Genomic DNA, 21,057 nt, shown 5'->3' on the forward strand with positions numbered 1-21,057 from the left:
GACATGGACTCCCTGCTCAATGTGCCTAGAGGGATATGGTTGCACCTGACGAGGCCCACAGAAGGCTAAAATGATCATCTGGCGTTGCCATGTTACTTGTTTAGAGGAGGATTGCCTGGCATTTTGGGACAGGACCGTCCTTTTTAGGCAGGATCAGATGGATATACTCTAAGAAAGTTCTCTTCTGTGAAATGAACAATTGGGCTAAAAGGGGGGCTTCTCTCTGTGTATGTTTTATGTTATTATTTATGGGTTTTTATTAAATAGATAAGTCCAGTTATGAAAATCACTGGCACAAGTGACAAACAAAAGCGGTCTTTGTTGGATGGAAAAATTACTAAAATGTCTTAAAAATTATACACATATGATCCCTAAAGCATAGCAAGATATGAACCACACTCAGAGCCTTACTTCTAACACGTAGCCTTTGTCACAAGGAGTCAGTACATGCATACATGTGTCACATACAGTGGCGTTTCACATCATGTCTAGCATTTACCTTGCTTCTCTCTAGAGCATGGGTATGCGCATGTACATTTACTGATGCACTATGCTCCTGAAAACCCCCAAGTTATGCCCCCAATCTGTTCTTGGGTACTCTGTCCACTTTCTTTACTTCAGGACATTTATTAATTCTGATTTATGCACCGCCAGCTTCTGTCTTACCACCGATACTAGCCGCTTGCCAATTTCTTTATCTAGTTCTACCCTCTGCATCTTGCGTGGTCTAAAGGCATCCTTATTTCAGCTGCTTAAAACTGGTCTGGGGACAACAACTTTAACAACAAAAGCAGTTGTTTCCCATTTCACTACCGATAACTTGCTGCTTCACATAGTGCCAGCTGCCAAGCTATACTCTGGGTATGAAGCATGGCACTAAGCTGCCCCGCTGAAAAGAAAAAGACACCATTGACCAGTTGCTATTATAAAGAATACATTTTTAGTCTTAAACAGCAACATTTCTTTGGGTCCTAGGACAGCTGAGTGGTGGCAATGAGACATCAAGTACCATAACTCACTGACAGTACTGAAGGCCTTAAAGGGACAGTACAGTCATAATTAGACATTCATGATTCAGACAGAACATAGCATTTTAAAACAACTTTCCAATTTACTTCTATTATTTAATTTGCTTCCTCCTCTTTGCTGAAAGTTTCTATCTAGGTAAGCTCAGGAGCAGAAAACAACCTAGGTTCTAGCTGCTGATTGGTGGCTGCCTATATATACCGATTGTCATTGGCTCACCCAAGTGTTTAGTTAGAAACCAGTAGTGCATTGGTGCTCCTTCAACAAATGATACTAAGAGAATGAAACAAATATGATAATATTGTCACGCTCAGCCGCTGGGAAGCTCCGCCGGTCCTCTCTGTGTGCTTGATTGGTAGGTAGTCTGAGCCGCCCCTTCCTGATGATGTCCCTACCAGGCTTTTTATTCCGGGCTTCCTGTTTCTTCAGTGCCCGTTTGTTTGTTACTCTTTGTGGCTCCTGTGAGGACTTCGATGTGGAAACTCTCTAACTGCTGATTTTCTGTTTCCAAACTCTGCAAAGACTGACTATGCAGGGTTAAACCTCAAACTTCCTGATATCCTGTTGCCAAACATTGCAAGTACTGTTTATTCTGCAAAACTCTCAAACTGCATGTTTACCTGTTGCCAAACTCTGCAAATACTGTTTATTCAGTGTAAACCTTCAAACTGCTTGATATCCTGTTTCCAAACATTGCAAGAACTGTTTATTCTGTGAAACTCTCAAAATGCATGTTTACCTGTTGCCAAACTCTGCAAATACTGTTTATACAGTGTAAACCTTCAAACTGCTTGATATCCTGTTGCCAAATATTGCAAGAACTGTTTATTCTGTGAAACTCTCAAACTGCAAGATAACCTGTTGCCAATCTCTGCAAGTACTGATTAATCTGTATTAACTCTCAAACTGCCTGATATCCTGTTGTCTAACTCTGCATGTACTGACTATTCAGTATTAACCTACAAACTGCCTGATAACCTGTTGCCAAACTCTGCAAGGACTGACTACACAGTGTTAACCCTCAAACTGCCTGATAACAAGTTACCTACTCCTGCATTATTAATTATTTCTTGTTTTACCCTTCCTCTGTCTGAGTATAAGTGGACTATCCCTGTTCTCCTGATTCTGTGGAAGACATTTCCTAAAACCAGTTCCTTACTCAGAAGTCTATTTGGCTGATATCTTGAATTACTTTGGACTCAGGCTAACTCTGCTCCATATCGTGAGTACATTTTTTTTAGAGGTTGTCGTGGGGTCACATCCTGGATTAAACTCAGAGTGCAAGGGTGTTGTTTAAGTTCGCCCTAGCATTTGGGTCTTCTTCTGGACATTTCCTAACCTGACAAATAGGAGTAAACTGAAAAGTTGTTTAAAATGTTATGTTCGACCTAAATCATGAAATAAAATTTGGGGGTTTCATGTCCCTTTAAATGCTCATTATACACCCGAGACGGCACATGACAGACAATAATGTCCAATAAACTTGTTAAGAAAGCTGACAGATGTAAGGGGTTTCACAGCTAAGGAAAAAAACATAATTTATGCTTACCTGATAAATTTATTTCTCTTGTAGTGTATCCAGTCCACGGATCATCCATTACTTGTGGGATATATTCCCTTCCCAACAGGAAGTTGCAAGAGGATCACCCACAGCAGAGCTGCTATATAGCTCCTCCCCTACATGTCATATCCAGTCATTCGACCGAAACAAAACAAGAAAGGAGAAACCATAGGGTGCAGTGGTGACTGGAGTTTTTAATTAAAATTTAGATCTGCCTTAAAAAGACAGGGCGGGCCGTGGACTGGATACACTACAAGAGAAATACATTTATCAGGTAAGCATAAATTATGTTTTCTCTTGTTAAGTGTATCCAGTCCACGGATCATCCATTACTTGTGGGATACCAATACCAAAGCTAAAGTACACGGATGATGGGAGGGACAAGGCAGGAACTTAAACGGAAGGAACCACTGCCTGTAGAACCTTTCTCCCAAAAACAGCCTCCGAAGAAGCAAAAGTGTCAAATTTGTAAAATTTTGAAAAGGTGTGAAGCGAAGACCAAGTCGCAGCCTTGCAAATCTGTTCAACAGAGGCCTCATTTTTAAAGGCCCAGGTGAAAGTCACAGCTCTAGTAGAATGAGCTGTAATCCTTTCAGGGGGCTGCTGTCCAGCAGTCTCATAGGCTAAACGTATTATGCTACGAAGCCAAAAGGAGAGAGAGCTTGCCGAAGCTTTTTGACCTCTCCTCTGACCAGAGTAAACGACAAACAGGGAAGAAGTTTGACGAAAATCTTTAGTTGCCTGTAAATAGAACTTCAGGGCACGGACTACGTCCAGATTATGCAAAAAACGTTCCTTCTTTGAAGAAGGATTAGGGCACAATGATGGAACAACAATCTCTTGATTGATATTCCTGTTAGAAACTACCTTAGGTAAAAACCCAGGTTTAGTACGCAGCACTACCTTGTCTGAATGGAAAATCAGATAAGGAGAATCACAATGTAAGGCAGATAACTCAGAGACTCTTCGAGCCGAGGAAATAGCCATCAGAAACAGAACTTTCCAAGATAAAAGCTTAATATCAATGGAATGAAGGGGTTCAAACGGAACTCCTTGGAGAACTTTAAGAACCAAGTTTAAGCTCCACGGAGGAGCAACAGTTTTAAACACAGGCTTAATCCTAGCCAAAGCCTGACAAAATGCCTGGACGTCTGGAACTTCTGCCAGACGCTTGTGCAAAAGAATAGACAGAGCAGAAATCCGTCCCTTTAACGAACTAGCAGATAAGCCATTTTCCAAACCCTCTTGGAGAAAGGGCAATATCCTAGGAATCCTAACCTTACTCCATGAGTAACTCTTGGATTCGCACCAATATAAGTATTTACGCCGTATCTTATGGTAGATTTTTCTGGTAACAGGCTTCCGTGCCTGTATTAAGGTATCAATAACTGACTCTGAGAAGCCACGCTTTGATAGGATCAAGCGTTCAATCTCCATGCAGTCAGCCTCAGAGAAATTAGATTTGGATGATTGAAAGGACCTTGTATTAGAAGGTCCTGCCTCAGGGGCAGAGACCATGGTGGACAGGACGACATGTCCACTTGGTCTGCATACCAGGTCCTGCGTGGCCACGCAGGCGCTATCAGAATCACTGATGCTCTCTTCTGTTTGATCTTGGCAATCAGTCGAGGCAGCAGCGGAAACGGTGGAAACACATAAGCCATCTTAAAAACCCAAGGGATTAGTAGAGGGGACAAATCTGAGTAATCCCCATTCCACTGACTTAGCATGCATAATTGCAGCGGTCTGAGATGCAGGCGCGCAAAAGGCACTATGTCCATTGCCGCTACCATTAAGCCGATTACTTCCATGCACTGAGCCACTGACGGGCGTGGAATGGAATGAAGCACACGGCAAGCATTTAGAAGTTTTGATAACCTGGACTCCGTCAGGTAAATTTTCATCTCTACAGAATCTATAAGAGTCCCTAGGAAGGAGACTCTTGTGAGTGGTGATAGAGAACTCTTTTCCACGTTCACTTTCCACCCATGCGACCTCAGAAATGCCAGAACTATCTCTGTATGAGACTTGGCCATTTGAAAGCTTGACGCCTATGTCGTCTAGATACGGAGCCACCGCTATGCCTTGCGGTCTTAGAACCGCCAGAAGTGAGCCCAGAACCTTTGTAAAGATTCTCAGGGCCGTAGCCAACCCGAAGGGAAGAACTACAAACTGGTAATGCCTGTCTAGAAAGGCAAATCTCAGGTACCGATAATGATCTTTGTGAATCGGTATGTGAAGGTAGGCATCCTTTAAGTCCACTGTGGTCATGTACTGACCCTCTTGGATCATGGGTAGGATGGTTCGAATAGTTTCCATTTTGAATGATGGAACTCTTAGGAATTTGTTTAAGATCTTTAGGTCCAAGATTGGTCTGAAGGTTCCCTCTTTCTTGGGAACCACAAACAGATTTGAGTAAAATCCCTGTCCTTGTTCCGTCCGCGGAACCGGGTGGATTACCCCCATTACTAGGAGGTCTTGTACACAGTGTAGGAATGCCTCTTTCTTTATCTGGTTTTCTGATAACCTTGATAGATGGAATCTCCCTCGAGGAGGAGAAGCTTTGAAGTCCAGAAGATATCCCTGAGATATGATCTCCAACGCCCAGGGATCCTGGACATCTCTTGCCCACGCCTGGACGAAGAGAGAAAGTCTGCCCCCCCACTAGATCAGTTTCCGGATAGGGGGCCGTTCCTTCATGCCGTCTTGGGGGCAGTAGTAGTTTTTCTGGCCTGCTTGCCCTTGTTCCAGGACTGGTTAGTTTTCCAGGCCTGTCTGTAACGAGCCACAGTTCCTTCCTGTTTTGGAGCGGAGGAAGTTGATGCTGCTCCTGCCTTGAAATTTCGAAAGGCACAAAAATTAGACTGTTTGGCCTTTGATTTGGCCCTGTCTTGAGGAAGGGTATGACCCTTACCTCCAGTAATGTCAGCAATAATTTCTTTCAAGCCGGGCCCGAATAAGGTCTGCCCCTTGAAAGGAATATTAAGTAATTTAGATTTAGAAGTCACGTCAGCTGACCAGGATTTAAGCCATAGCGCTCTCCGCGCCTGGATGGCGAATCCGGAGTTCTTAGCCGTTAGTTTAGTGAAATGTACAATGGCATCAGAAACAAATGCATTAGCTAGCTTAAGTGATTTAAGCTTGTCCATAATTTCATCCAATGGAGCTGTGTGAATGGCCTCTTCCAGAGACTCAAACCAGAATGCCGCAGCAGCAGTGACAGGCGCAATGCATGCAAGGGGCTGCAAAATAAAACCTTGTTGAACAAACATTTTCTTAAGGTAACCTTCTAATTTTTTATCCATTGGATCCGAAAAAGCACAACTATCCTCCACCGGGATAGTGGTACGCTTAGCTAAAGTAGAAACTGCTCCCTCCACCTTAGGGACCGTCTGCCATAAGTCCCGTGTAGTGGCGTCTATTGGAAACATCTTCCTAAATATAGGAGGTGGGGAAAATGGCACACCGGGTCTATCCCACTCCTTGCTAATAATTTCTGTAAGCCTTTTAGGTATAGGAAAAACGTCAGTACACACCGGTACCGCATAGTATCTATCCAGCCTACACAATTTCTCTGGAATTGCAACTGTGTTACAGTCATTCAGAGCAGCTAAAACCTCCCCAAGCAATACACGGAGGTTCTCAAGCTTAAATTTAAAATTAGAGATCTCTGAATCAGGTTTCCCCTGATCAGATCCGTCAACCACAGAATGAAGCTCTCTGTCCTCATGTTCTGCAAACTGTGACGCAGTATCAGACATGGCTCTTACAGCACTAGCGCGCTCTGCATCTCTTCTAATCCCAGAGCTATCGCGCTTGCCTCTCAATTCTGGCAATCTAGATAATACTTCTGACAGGGTATTATTCATGATTGTAGCCATGTCCTGTAAAGTAATTGCTATGGCGTCCCTGATGTACTTGGCGCCATATTAGCACACGCCCCCTGAGCGGGAGGCGAAGGTACTGACACGTGAGGAGAGTTAGTCGGCATAACTTCCCCCTCGTCGTCTGGTGATAATTCTTTTATAGATAAAGACTGACCTTTATTATTTAAAGTGAAATCAATACATTTAGTACACATATTTCTATGGGGCTCCACACTGGCCTTCAAACATAATGAACAAACAGATTCATCTGTGTCAGACATGTTTAAACAGACTAGCAATGAGACTAGCAAGCTTGGAAAACACTTTAAAATCAGTTTACAAGCAAAATAAAAAACGCTACTGCACCTTTAAGAAGCACACAACCTGTCTCAAGTTGAAATAACAATGAACCAAATCAGTTATACCAACCAAAATTTCACAGTAAATGTATTAAATTAGCAGAGCATTGCACCCACTTGCAAATGGATGATTAACCCCTTAATACCCAAATCGGATAATCAATAGAGAAAAAAACGTTTTTAAACACAGTCAAGCACACTGTCACAGGTCTGCTGTGACTGATTACCTCCCTCAAAATGACTTTTGAAGTCCCTTGAGCTCTCTAGAGACGTCCTGGATCATGCAAGAAGAAGCAGGAAGACTGAGTCTGAATTTTTACTGCGCAAAAAAGCGCTAAAATAGGCCCCTCCCACTTATTATTACAACAGTGGGAAGCCTCAGTTAACTGTTTCTATGCAGAAAATAAGTTAGTTAGCCATGTGGAAAAAATATGCCCCAATAAATTTTATCACCAATGTACCTCAAAAAATGATTAAACATGCCAGCAAACGTTTTAAAAACATCTTTTTTAAAGAGTATGTATCTCTAATGATAAGCCTGATACCAGTCGCTTCTACTGCATTTAAGGCTTTACTTCACTTCAGTATTAGCAGCATTTTCTTAGTCAAATTCCATTACCTAGAAAATTATTTTACTGCACATACATTAATAAGCCTGATACCAGTCGTTTTCGCTGCATTTAAGGCTTTACTTACATTACTTCGGTATCAGCAGCATTTTCTTAGTCAATTCCATTCCTTAGAAAAATATTTTACTGCACATACCTTAGTTGCAGGATACCCCGCACGCCATTCCCTTTCTGAAGTTACCTCACTCCTTAGAATGTGTGAGAACAGCCAGTGGATCTTAGTTACTTTTGCTAAGATCATAGAAAACGCAGGCAGATTCTTCTTCCAAATACTGCCTGAGAAAAAAACAGCACACTCCGGTGCCATTTAAAAATAACAAACTTTTGATTGAAGAAATAATTAAGTATAAAACACCACAGTCCTCTCACGACCTCCATCTATGTTGAGGGTTGCAAGAGAATGACTGGATATGACATGTAGGGGAGGAGCTATATAGCAGCTCTGCTGTGGGTGATCCTCTTGCAACTTCCTGTTGGGAAGGGAATATATCCCACAAGTAATGGATGATCCGTGGACTGGATACACTTAACAAGAGAAAGCTATGATATAATTCAGACTCAAAGCTCCCTAAGAATAGGTAGATAGGTTAGTAACATGACAGAATCACTGTAAATACATGCATTATATATGTCAGCCGTTGATAGCAATACCTGCAAAATGTATTCTGACTGCCAAAAAAGTGCCCTGGTCCTTCTTGGAAGGAAAGATTTGCAGGCCTGACAGAAAAACCTCTCCCCTTCGCCTAGAGTGCATTCCTGCACAGTCTCAAATCATTTTTAAGCAGGCAGGCTTAATAAATTCTTAATGTTATGCCTCCAGTAAAATCAACAGCATGGAGCCTATCCATACTGGCAGTTGTCTACTTCCCCCCTTTGTGCCTTCAGGTGTGAGTAGGAAAGTGCATCTATGCAACATTAAATATGGACTCTCTGTAGCAGCTAATGGGGCTCACAAACAGAGGACTGAAGGGGATGCAATCAGGTATGTTGGTAAAACCTCATCCTTTCTGTATTCTCATGGCATAGGTTGTGCTGACATTAAAATCCTGGGAGCATCGATAAGTTTCCTGAACAAGAATGAGCTCCTAGTAACGAGTTCATTTTTCAAAAACAAGTTAACTGGCTGAATGAACAATTCCCCCATAGTCTGGATACCCTTTACGCACAATAATTCTGTGCTTTCTCCTTTTATTTATTTTATTTACTTGAATGTGTTTTTTTATACCCACGTACTGACTGTGACTATACTGTTTTAAGGGGGTCCTGTGTTTAGGGGCCTGAACACAAAGATATTATGCTATTGGGAGCACATTTTTTTCTTCTTTTTTATTCCAGCTTCACATTATATCCTATGAAGAACTGACCATGGCATTTGAACTTTACCATCTATTCGAATTATCATTCGCCTCAGGCGTGGCACCTCTGCTATCCTTTTTAACACTGGTGACATTTATCTTAATGCTGTTGGTGATAATGACAATCGCTTGGCTACAAATATTAATTTGGTATTTTATGTATGTTCTAAGAATTCTAAAACTAGGAACAAAAAGACATTACTAAGATTAATTAATAGTCACAGGTGTGTAGTGTGATTACAATCACATTAACAGGGCAGATTGTCCTGGCTCTTACAACATACTGAGGTCACACCTGTTCACATAAACATACCAACATGCATGGTTTCCCAGAATATTACAAATAAGTGATTAGCCGTCATTAATCTGACCTTTCACCAGTATAAACGGATTTACATTTCTTCCATGCTTACTACCACTCAAAAAAGATCAAATGTTACCAACATAATTTGGTTCGATGTCCTTGATATTATGCTGGACTCCATCATCTACCACAACAACAGTAACCCCCACTCCAGTCACGTTCCTCTCCCAAACCCCGGTCACATTAATGTCCATGCCTGGGCTGCGGGCATTGTGCTGCAATGAGGAATAAGATGGGTTACAATAGTATGTGAGCTAATTCAAGGTTTTCAATTTAAGGAAAAGAGGTAACTCGGAGCAATACATTAGAGGGAGGGTTATATTGGGTAATAGGAGGCATTATAAGGATGGCTATATGGTGCAATAGGAGGAATTATAGCAGTGTGCTCCACAAAATGTTATGCAAGCCAAGTGATATGAAGTAGCTGGGCGAAGGCTGTGCCACACTTTGTAATACTGTAACAATTTCTGTTATTTATAAATGTTACTTAAGCTATCCAAAGCAGAAACTAATTGCATAATTTAACAAAAATTTCATAAGGTGGTAAGATCTCCCAACATTTTTATTCTAAGAAATATGCAACATGTAAAATGGGTAGACTTGATGGGCCTTTTTCGTTCTTATTAACTGTCAAATTCTATGTTTCTATAATGACAGCCAGTAGCAAATTAGATTAATTGGTTAAGTGCCAGAAATGTAAACTCCTTGCCCAAGCTCATCCTTCAGTACATAAAAACTCATGCATAAACAAATGGCTACAATGGCAAGTGCCTATAGAAGACAATGATAAGAATTAAATGCAGTGATACTATGGATTTAGGGAAAGTTTCTCACCAAGTGCCACTGCTGGGGATATTTGGGGTCATTAAAGTGCACACTCCTCTTGGATCGCTTAAGTATCTTCTGCTCTGAGTGCCATCTCACACTGCCATGTTTTGTAAAACATGCATGCGCTCTTTTGCGGACATCATCCTTGTGCTCATGGCCACCGGTGTAGACAAACAGGTAATGGTCTCTCAGCTCTCCGATCACCCCACGGTTCTCAAGCCCTGTCACCTGTGATAGCTCCTCTGCTAAGACCTCCAGTGCTCCATGGAGGGGATCCAGGTGTACAGCCCAGGTCACCTCCTCATCAGATGAGTGGACATTACCGGGCAGGCAAGCAGTGGGTGTTATGTGCACAAGGATACATAACCATGTGAGGAAGGGGAGAAGGAACGAATGGTAAACAGACGGCAGGTACATTGTGAGGTCCCATAACCGGGGGAAGATATGTCACAGGCTGCAGGATCTGCACAGAAAATCATAACATCAATAGCTGCAAAGTATTAGTGCCTCACACACATGCCATACTAATTACACTGGCCCCACACAGTATATCAGTGCCCCACACACATGCCATACTAATTACACTGGCCCCAAACAGTATATCAGTGCCCCACACACATGCCATACCAATTACACTGGCCATACACAGTATATCAGTGCACCACACACACGCCATACTAATTACACTGGCCCCACACAGTATATCAGTGCCCCACACACATGCCATACTAATTACACTGGCCCCACACAGTATATCAGTGCCCCACACACATGCCATACTAATTACACTGGCCCCACACAGTATATCAGTGCCCCACACAAATGCCATACTAATTACACTGGCCCCAAACAGTATATCAGTGCCCCACACACATGCCATACTAATTACACTGGCCCCAAACAGTATATCAGTGCCCCACACACATGCCATACTAATTACACTGGCCATACACAGTATATCAGTGCCCCACACATGCCATATTCATTACACACGCCTCACACAGTATATCAGTGCCCCACACACATGCCATACTAATTACACTGGCCATACACAGTATATCAGTGCCCCACACACGCCATAATCATTACACACGCCTCACACAGTATATCAGTGTCACACACATGCCGTACTAATTACACACGCCTCACACAGTATATCAGTGTCACACACATGTTGTACTAATTACAAACGCCTCACACAGTATATCAGTGACACACACACATGCCATATTAATTACACACACCTTACACAGTATATCAGTGCCACACATACACATGCCATACTATTTACACACGCCTCACACAGTACATCAGTACCACACACACACATGCCATATTAATTACACACGCCTCACACAGTATATCAGTACCACACACACACACATGCCATATTAATTACACACGCCTCACATATCAGTGCCACACACGCCATATTAATTACACACGCCTCACACAGTATATCAGTGTCACACACACACATGCCATACTAATTACACACGCCTCACACAGTATATCAGTAACACACAGAAGCCATACTAATTACACACGCCTCACACAGTATATCAGTGCCACACACACATGCCATACTAATTACACACGCCTCACACAGTATATCAGTGCCACACACACATGCCATACTAATTACACACACCTCACACAGTATATCAGTGTCACACACGCCATACTAATTACACACACCTCACACAGTATATCAGTACCACACACACATGCCATACTATTTACACAAGCCTCACACAGTATATCAGTACCACACACACATGCCGTACTAATTACACACGCCTCACACAGTATATCAGTGTCACCCACACACATGCCATATTAAATTACACACGCCTCACACAGTATATCAGTGCCACACAGAAGCCATACTAATTACACACACCTAACACAGTATATCAGCGTCACACACATGCCATACTAATTACACACGCCTCACACAGTATATCAGTGTCAAACACACACATGCCATACTAATTACACACGCCTCACACAGTATATCAGTGTCACATACACATGCCATACTATTTACACACGCCTCACACAGTATATCAGTGTCACACACACACGCCATACTATTTACACACGCCTCACACAGTATATCAGTGCCACACACATGCCATATTAATTACACACACCTCACACAGTATATCAGTACCACACACACATGCCATACTATTTACGCACGCCTCACACAGTATATCAGTGCCCCACACACATGCCGTACTAATTACACATGCCTTACACAGTATATCAGTGTCACACACACATGCCATACTAATTACACACGCCTCACACAGTATATCAGTACCACACATGCCATACTAATTACACAAGCCTTACACAGTATATCAGTGCCCCACACATATACCATACTAATTATACACGCCTCACACAGTATATCAGTACCACACACACATGCCATACTAATTACACACGCCTCACACAGTATATCAGTACCACACACACATGCCATATTAATTACACACGCCTCACACAGTATATCAGTACCACACACACATGCCATACTAATTACACACGCCTCACACAGTATATCAGTACCACACACACACACGCCATATTAATTACACACGCCTCACACAGTATATCAGTGTCACACACACACATGCCATACTAATTACACACGCCTCACACAGTATATCAGTACCACACAGAAGCCATACTAATTACACACGCCTCACACAGTATATCAGTACCACACACGCCATACTAATTACACACGCCTCACACAGTATATCAGTGTCACATACACACATGCCATACTAATTACACACGCCTCACACAGTATATCAGTGTCACACACATGCCATACTAATTACACACGCCTCACACAGTATATCAGTGCCACACACATACCATATTAATTACACACGCCTCACACAGTATATCAGTACCACACACACACATGCCATATTAATTACACACGCCTCACACAGTATATCAGTACCACACACACACATGCCATACTAATTACACACGCCTCACACAGTATATCAGTGCCCCACACACATGCCATACTATTTACACAAGCCTCACACAGTATATCAGGGCCCCACACACATGCCATATTAAATTACACATGCCTCACACAGTATATCAGTACCACACACACACACCATACTAATTACACACACCTCACACAGTATTTCAGTACCACACACACACATGCCATATTAATTACACACGCCTCACACAGTATATCAGTACCACACACACACACACCATACTAATTACACACGCCTCACACAGTATATCAGTGTCACCCACACACATGCCATACTAATTACACACGCCTCACACAGTATATCAGGGCCCCACACACATGCCATATTAAATTACACACGCCTCACACAGTATATCAGTGCCAAACAGAAGCCATACTAATTACACACGCCTAACACAGTATATCAGTGTCACACACACACATGCCATACTAATTACACACGCCTCACACAGTATATCAGTGCCACACACACATGCCATACTAATTGCACACGCCTCACACAGTATATCAGTACCACACACACATGCCATACTATTTACGCACGCCTCACACAGTATATCAGTGCCCCACACACATGCCGTACTAATTACACATGCCTTACACAGTATATCAGTGTCACACACACATGCCATACTATTTACACATGCCTCACACAGTATATCAGTGCCCCACACACATGCCATACTAATTATACACGCCTCACACAGTATATCAGTGTCAAACACACACATGCCATACTAATTACACACGCCTCACACAGTATATCAGTGTCACATACACATGCCATACTATTTACACACGCCTCACACAGTATATCAGTGTCACACACACACGCCATACTATTTACACACGCCTCACACAGTATATCAGTGCCACACACATGCCATATTAATTACACACACCTCACACAGTATATCAGTACCACACACACATGCCATACTATTTACGCACGCCTCACACAGTATATCAGTGCCCCACACACATGCCGTACTAATTACACATGCCTTACACAGTATATCAGTGTCACACACACATGCCATACTAATTACACACGCCTCACACAGTATATCAGTACCACACATGCCATACTAATTACACACGCCTTACACAGTATATCAGTGCCCCACACATATACCATACTAATTATACACGCCTCACACAGTATATCAGTACCACACACACATGCCATATTAATTACACACGCCTCACACAGTATATCAGTACCACACACACACACCATACTAATTACACACACCTCACACAGTATTTCAGTACCACACACACACATGCCATATTAATTACACACGCCTCACACAGTATATCAGTACCACACACACACACCATACTAATTACACACGCCTCACACAGTATATCAGTGTCACCCACACACATGCCATACTAATTACACACGCCTCACACAGTATATCAGGGCCCCACACACATGCCATATTAAATTACACACGCCTCACACAGTATATCAGTGCCAAACAGAAGCCATACTAATTACACACGCCTAACACAGTATATCAGTGTCACACACACACATGCCATACTAATTACACACGCCTCACACAGTATATCAGTGCCACACACACATGCCATACTAATTGCACACGCCTCACACAGTATATCAGTACCACACACACGCCATACTATTTACGCACGCCTCACACAGTATATCAGTGCCCCACACACATGCCGTACTAATTACACATGCCTTACACAGTATATCAGTGTCACACACACATGCCATACTATTTACACACGCCTCACACAGTATATCAGTGCCCCACACACATGCCATACTAATTATACACGCCTCACACAGTATATCAGTACCACACACACATGCCATACTAATTACACACGCCTCACACAGTATATCAGTGCCCCACACACATGCCATACTAATTATACACGCCTCACACAGTATATCAGTACCACACACACATGCCATACTAATTACACACGCCTCACACAGTATATCAGTACCACACACACATGCCATACTAATTACACACGCCTCACACAGTATATCAGTGCCACACACACACATGCCATACTAATTACACACGCCTCACACAGTATATCAGTGTCACACACACACATGCCATACTAATTACACACGCCTCACACAGTATATCAGTGTCACATACACATGCCATACTATTTACACACGCCTCACACAGTATATCAGTGCCACACACACATGCCATATTAATTACACACACCTCACACAGTATATCAGTACCACACACACATGCCATACTATTTACACACGCCTCACACAGTATATCAGTGTCACACACACATGCCTCACACAGTATATCAGTGCCCCACACACATGCCGTACTAATTACACATGCCTTACACAGTATATCAGTGCCACACACACACACGCCATACTAATTACACACTCCTCACACAGTATATCAGTGCCCCACACACATGCCATACTAATTACACACTCCTCACACAGTATATCAGTGCCACACACACCTCACACAGTATATCAGTCACTCACACGCCATACTAATTAAACACGCCTTACACAGTATATCAGTGCCCCACACACATGCCATACTAATTATACACGCCTCACACAGTATATCAGTACCACACACACATGCCATACTAATTACACACGCCTCACACAGTATATCAGTGCCACACACACATGCCATACTAATTACACACGCCTCACACAGTATATCAGTCACTCACACGCCATACTAATTAAACACGCCTTACACAGTATATCAGTGCCCCACACACATGCCATACTAATTACACACGCCTCACACAGTATATCAGTACCACACACACATGCCATACTAATTACACACGCCTCACACAGTATATCAGTGTCACACACACATGCCGTACACATAACACACGCCTCACACAGTATATCAGTGTCACACACACGCAATACTAATTACAAACACCTCACACAGTATATCAGTGCCACACACACGCCATACTAATTACACATGCCTCACACAGTATATCAGTACCAAAAACACACATGCCATACTAATTACACAAGCCTCACACAGTATATCAGTGTCACACACAGTATATCAGTGCCACACACACGCCATACTAATTACACACGCCTCACACAGTATATCAGTCACTCACACGCCATACTAATTAAACACGCCTTACACAGTATATCAGTGCCACACACACATTCCATACTAATTACACACGCCTCACACAGTATATCAGTGCCACACACACATGCCATACTAATTACACACACCTCACACAGTATAGCAGTGCCACATACATGCCGTACAAATTACACACGCCTTACACAGTATATCAGTGCCTCACACAGTATATCAGTGCCACACACACATTCCATACGAATTACACACGCCTCACACAGTATATCACAGTGCCCCACACACACCATATTAATTACACACACCTCACACAGTATATCATTCACTCACACGCCATACAAATTACACACACCTCACACAGTATATCAGTACCAAACACACATGCCATACTAATTACACACGCCTCACACAGTATATCACAGTGCCCCACACACGCCATATTAATTACACACACCTCACACAGTATATCAGTCACTCACACGCCATACTAATTAAACACGCCTTACACAGTATATCAGTGCCACACACACATGCCATACTAATTACACACGGCTCACACAGTATATCAGTGTCACACACATGCCGTACAAATTACACACGCCTCACACAGTATATCAGTGACACACACACGTCATATTAATTACAAACACCTCACACAGTATATCAGTGCCACACACACCATATTAATTACAAACGCCTCACACAGTATATCAGTGCCACACACCCCATACTAATTACACATGCCTCACGCAGTATATCAGTGCCACACACCCCATACTAATTACACAGGCCTCACAAAGTATATCAGTGCCACACACATGCCGTACTAATTACACACGCCTCACACAGTATATCAGTGCCACACACATGCCGTACTAATTACACACGCCTCACACAGTATATCAGTGCCACACACATTCCATACTAATTACACACGCCTCACACAGTATATCAGTACCACACACATGCCGTACTAATTACACACACCTCACACAGTATATCAGTGTCACACACACGCAATACTAATTACACACGCCTCACACAGTATATCAGTGTCACACACACGCAATACTAATTACACACGTCTCACACAGTATATCAGTGCCACACACACGCCATACTAATTACACATGCCACACACACGCCATACTAATTACAAACGCCTCACACAGTATATCAGTGCCACACACACGCCATACTAATTACACATGCCTCACACAGTATATCAGTACCAAAAACACACATGCCTCACGCAGTATATCAGTGCCACACATACGCCATACTAATTACACATGCCACACACAGTATATCAGTCACTCACACGCCATACTAATTAAACACGCCTTACACAGTATATCAGTGCCACACACACATGCCATACTAATTACACACACCTCACACAGTATATCAGTACCACACACATGCCATATTAATTACACACACCTCACACAGTATATCAGTGCCACACACACGCCGTACTAATTACACACACCTCACACAGTATATCAGTACCACACACACACACATGCCGTACTAATTACACATGCCTCACACAGTATATCAGTGCCACACACATGCCGTACTAATTACACACGCCTCACACAGTATATCAGTGCCACACACATGCCGTACTAATTACACACGCCTCACACAGTATATCAGTGCCACACACATGCCGTACTAATTACACACGCCTCACACAGTATATCAGTGCCACACACATTACATACTAATTACACATGCCTCACACAGTATATCAGTACCACACACATGCCGTACTAATTACACACACCTCACACAGTATATCAGTACCACACACATGCCGTACTAATTACACACGCCTCACACAGTATATCAGTACCACACACACGCCGTACTAATTACACACGCCTCACACAGTATATCAGTGTCACACATATGCCATACTAATTACACATGTCTCACACAGTATATCAGTGTCACACATATGCCGTACTAATTACACACGCCTCACACAGTATATCAGTGTCACACATATGCCGTACTAATTACACACGCCTCACACAGTATATCAGTGTCACACACGCCATACTAATTACATACGCCTCACACAGTATATCAGTGTCACACACACATGCCGTACTAATTACACACGCCTCACACAGTATATCAGTGCCATACACATGCCATACTAATTACATACAATCCACACAGTGCATTGCTCTCCCCAGGACCTATTCAATAGACAACCTGGCTAAACTGTAGAAATCTTGTGGGTTGGAGACATCTAACACGCTGTGTCACAGGAGAGTGAGGACAGGGAAGTGAATAAACTGAGCAGGTAGATCAGAAACAGATATGGTTACGCTCTCACTAGTATTTTTGCATGAATCAGCTCTGACTCCCTGCATGAGCTGTATGTAATGTAGTCAGGTCTAGTGGGGGACTTTTCCAAATTCAAAAATAGTTGCTTCTGCCTGAAGAAAGAAAAATAATATTTACATTTCCCTCTAAGGGGCCTTAGACAAAGAAAACTGACAAGGAACATGTCGAGCCGATTAAACCGCATTAGTGGGTACAGGTGACGCACAGTGCAGGACGCTGCAGGATGTCACGGCTTACCCACACAGATAACAATGTCTCCTGTGATAGAATGTACAGTTTACTATTAAAATGAGCTATTTCTCTGGGTGTGTTCTTGTCTGCATGAGAGCGTACTGTGCTAAACACCATTACGCTCTCTGGCACGAGATTCGTCTTTTCATGCTATTATCTAAAGAAGAGAAGTGCTGCTGAGCCCTCACTACAGTTGGGCTTTTGGTGCAGAGCCCTCACAGTGTGCACCCATCTATTTATACACTGGTGCTGGATATATATTTTTATTTGGCATACTGAGGTAGGCTCAGAATCATGTATGTTAATAAAGCACATGAATTTACAAACAATGATTAAATAAAATTAACTAAAAATCAAAGTAAAGTCAGTGTGTGAAGTGGGTCCTGGTTAGCTACGGCTTCTATGTGCACGGTGCAATTAAAGGGACAGCAAACATAATTACAAGACATCTCTGTTGTGTTGCTATAGAATAAACTTACCAGCTAAGTCTTAACATTTTAAAAACAAATTAACCCCTTCACGCCGTCCTAACAGTGCTGGGCTTTAACACCTTTAAGACAGCATGGAACATCCTACTTTAAATGGCTCACTACAGAATCCTCCTTTTAGCTAATGAAAAAAAAAACTGGGGCGTGCCTGGCAGCAGTCCCCATGATCCCATCTAAGCCTTGAAATCACGTGATAGCATTGATGTTCAATTTTACAACAAGTGTTTACATCAGAGTTTTGTTCCTATCTAAGCACTTGCCCCCTGGCACTTGTTTATCAATAGTCAAACTCCTGCCACCATTTAACTTATTTTAAAAAGCCAATCTGGGCTTTATGCTGCAGACAAGGCTGGTCATGGTCATATTGCTAGTATAAAGTGATGTGCTTTGCAGTTCTTATCTGTTAAAGTAAATTAGCGACACATATGTAGTAGGGTTAGCCTAAAGACGTCAGCAGGTGCATTTCATGTTCTGAGAATTAGAAATTGCTCAATTTTCAGAGCTAAAATTACATGAAAGGGAGCAAAATAGATAATGAAAATATCGTGCTACTTAACCATCTATAAGTTACTTTCCAGGTCTGGTTTACGGAAATCTACTAGATCCTAAAGAGAGAGCAAATGTGATGAATTCACTTTTAGAGGTGCACTTGGTAAAATATAATATATTAAGGTCTAGATTTATCAAAATCCAAAAGTCCTGGTTTCAGTCTAACTCATTTGTGTCCCTCTTCCCCAACATACAGCTGGCAGATAAAAACCACCCTGGACTCATTGGACCGGGGTGAATGACAAGTCATACTCTCACGTAATTGATTGCACAAGAGCAGCACTGCACAAATGGTAAATATGAGGAACAAATGCTCCCCACAATTTGCAATGAGATGCAGACAGGTCCCCAACATGTGCACCCATCTCTTTCCCCAAACCAATAAATATAGCCCTAAGGTATTGGATGTGCTATATAGCGACAGAAATGAAAACACAAAAAAACTAAACCAATAACTGAGTGTCACTAAGTATCACTGCACGTGTCCAGCAGCACATTTTATCAATTAGGGAACCAGCAGACACTGAGCAAGGTACAGGGAGCTCCCGGTGATCTCATATCTTAGGTAATGCAGCTGCAGACTATAGAAAGGGGTCATAGGTAAAACCTTAACATGACATTGTATTTTGTTTGTACATTGAAACTGTACTGATAACAAGTGAACTGTTACAGTCACATCCATTTACACAAGGTAATGTCAGCGGAATATGGTTAGCTAATAGCAGTGTTTGGGAAGTTGCATTATTTACCTCTTCAGATAACAGGCCGGGGGGGGGGGGGGTCACTGATGCCCACTACTCTGTAGGTGATAAAGATGCCATAAGGAAAACCTTACATATGGTTCTGTCATATCAAAAGGGCATACCTTACCCACACTACAGCCTATAGCAAAGGGCATACCTTACCCACACTACAGCCTATAGCAAAGGGCATACCTTACCCACTAAAGTCCACAGCAAAGGGCATACCTTACCCACACTACAGCCTATAGCAAAGGGCATACCTTACCCACACTACAGCATAAATCAAAGGGCATACCTTACCCACACTACAGCCTATAGCAAAGGGCATACCTTACCCACTACAGTCCACAGCAAAGGGCATACCTTACCCACACTACAGCCTATAGCAAAGGGCATACCTTACCCACTACAGTCCACAGCAAAGGGCATACCTTATCCACACTACAGCCTATAGCAAAGGGCATACCTTACCCACTACAGCCTATAGCAAAGGGCATACCTTACTCATACTACAGCC

The 21,057-nt window shown here is 42.5% G+C and overlaps 1 protein-coding gene across 4 annotated transcripts in view; it reads right to left on the reverse strand.

Moving 5' to 3' along the window:
• PCSK7 (proprotein convertase subtilisin/kexin type 7) overlaps positions 1–21,057 on the reverse strand; it is a 258,498-nt gene that overhangs the window by 233,318 nt on the left and 4,123 nt on the right. For all 4 annotated transcript variants that reach the window (XM_053691395.1, XM_053691398.1, XM_053691397.1 and 1 more), the window contains exons 2-3: positions 9,995–10,451; positions 9,241–9,375 (exon numbers count right to left, since the gene is read on the reverse strand). In XM_053691395.1, coding sequence (XP_053547370.1) covers positions 9,241–9,375; positions 9,995–10,405 — 546 coding nt within the window. In that variant the 5' untranslated portion in view covers positions 10,406–10,451. The remainder of the gene's footprint in view (positions 1–9,240; positions 9,376–9,994; positions 10,452–21,057) is intronic.

Source organism: Bombina bombina, chromosome 8 (assembly GCF_027579735.1).
Source record: "Bombina bombina isolate aBomBom1 chromosome 8, aBomBom1.pri, whole genome shotgun sequence".
Classification (NCBI taxonomy): Eukaryota; Metazoa; Chordata; class Amphibia; order Anura; family Bombinatoridae; genus Bombina; species Bombina bombina.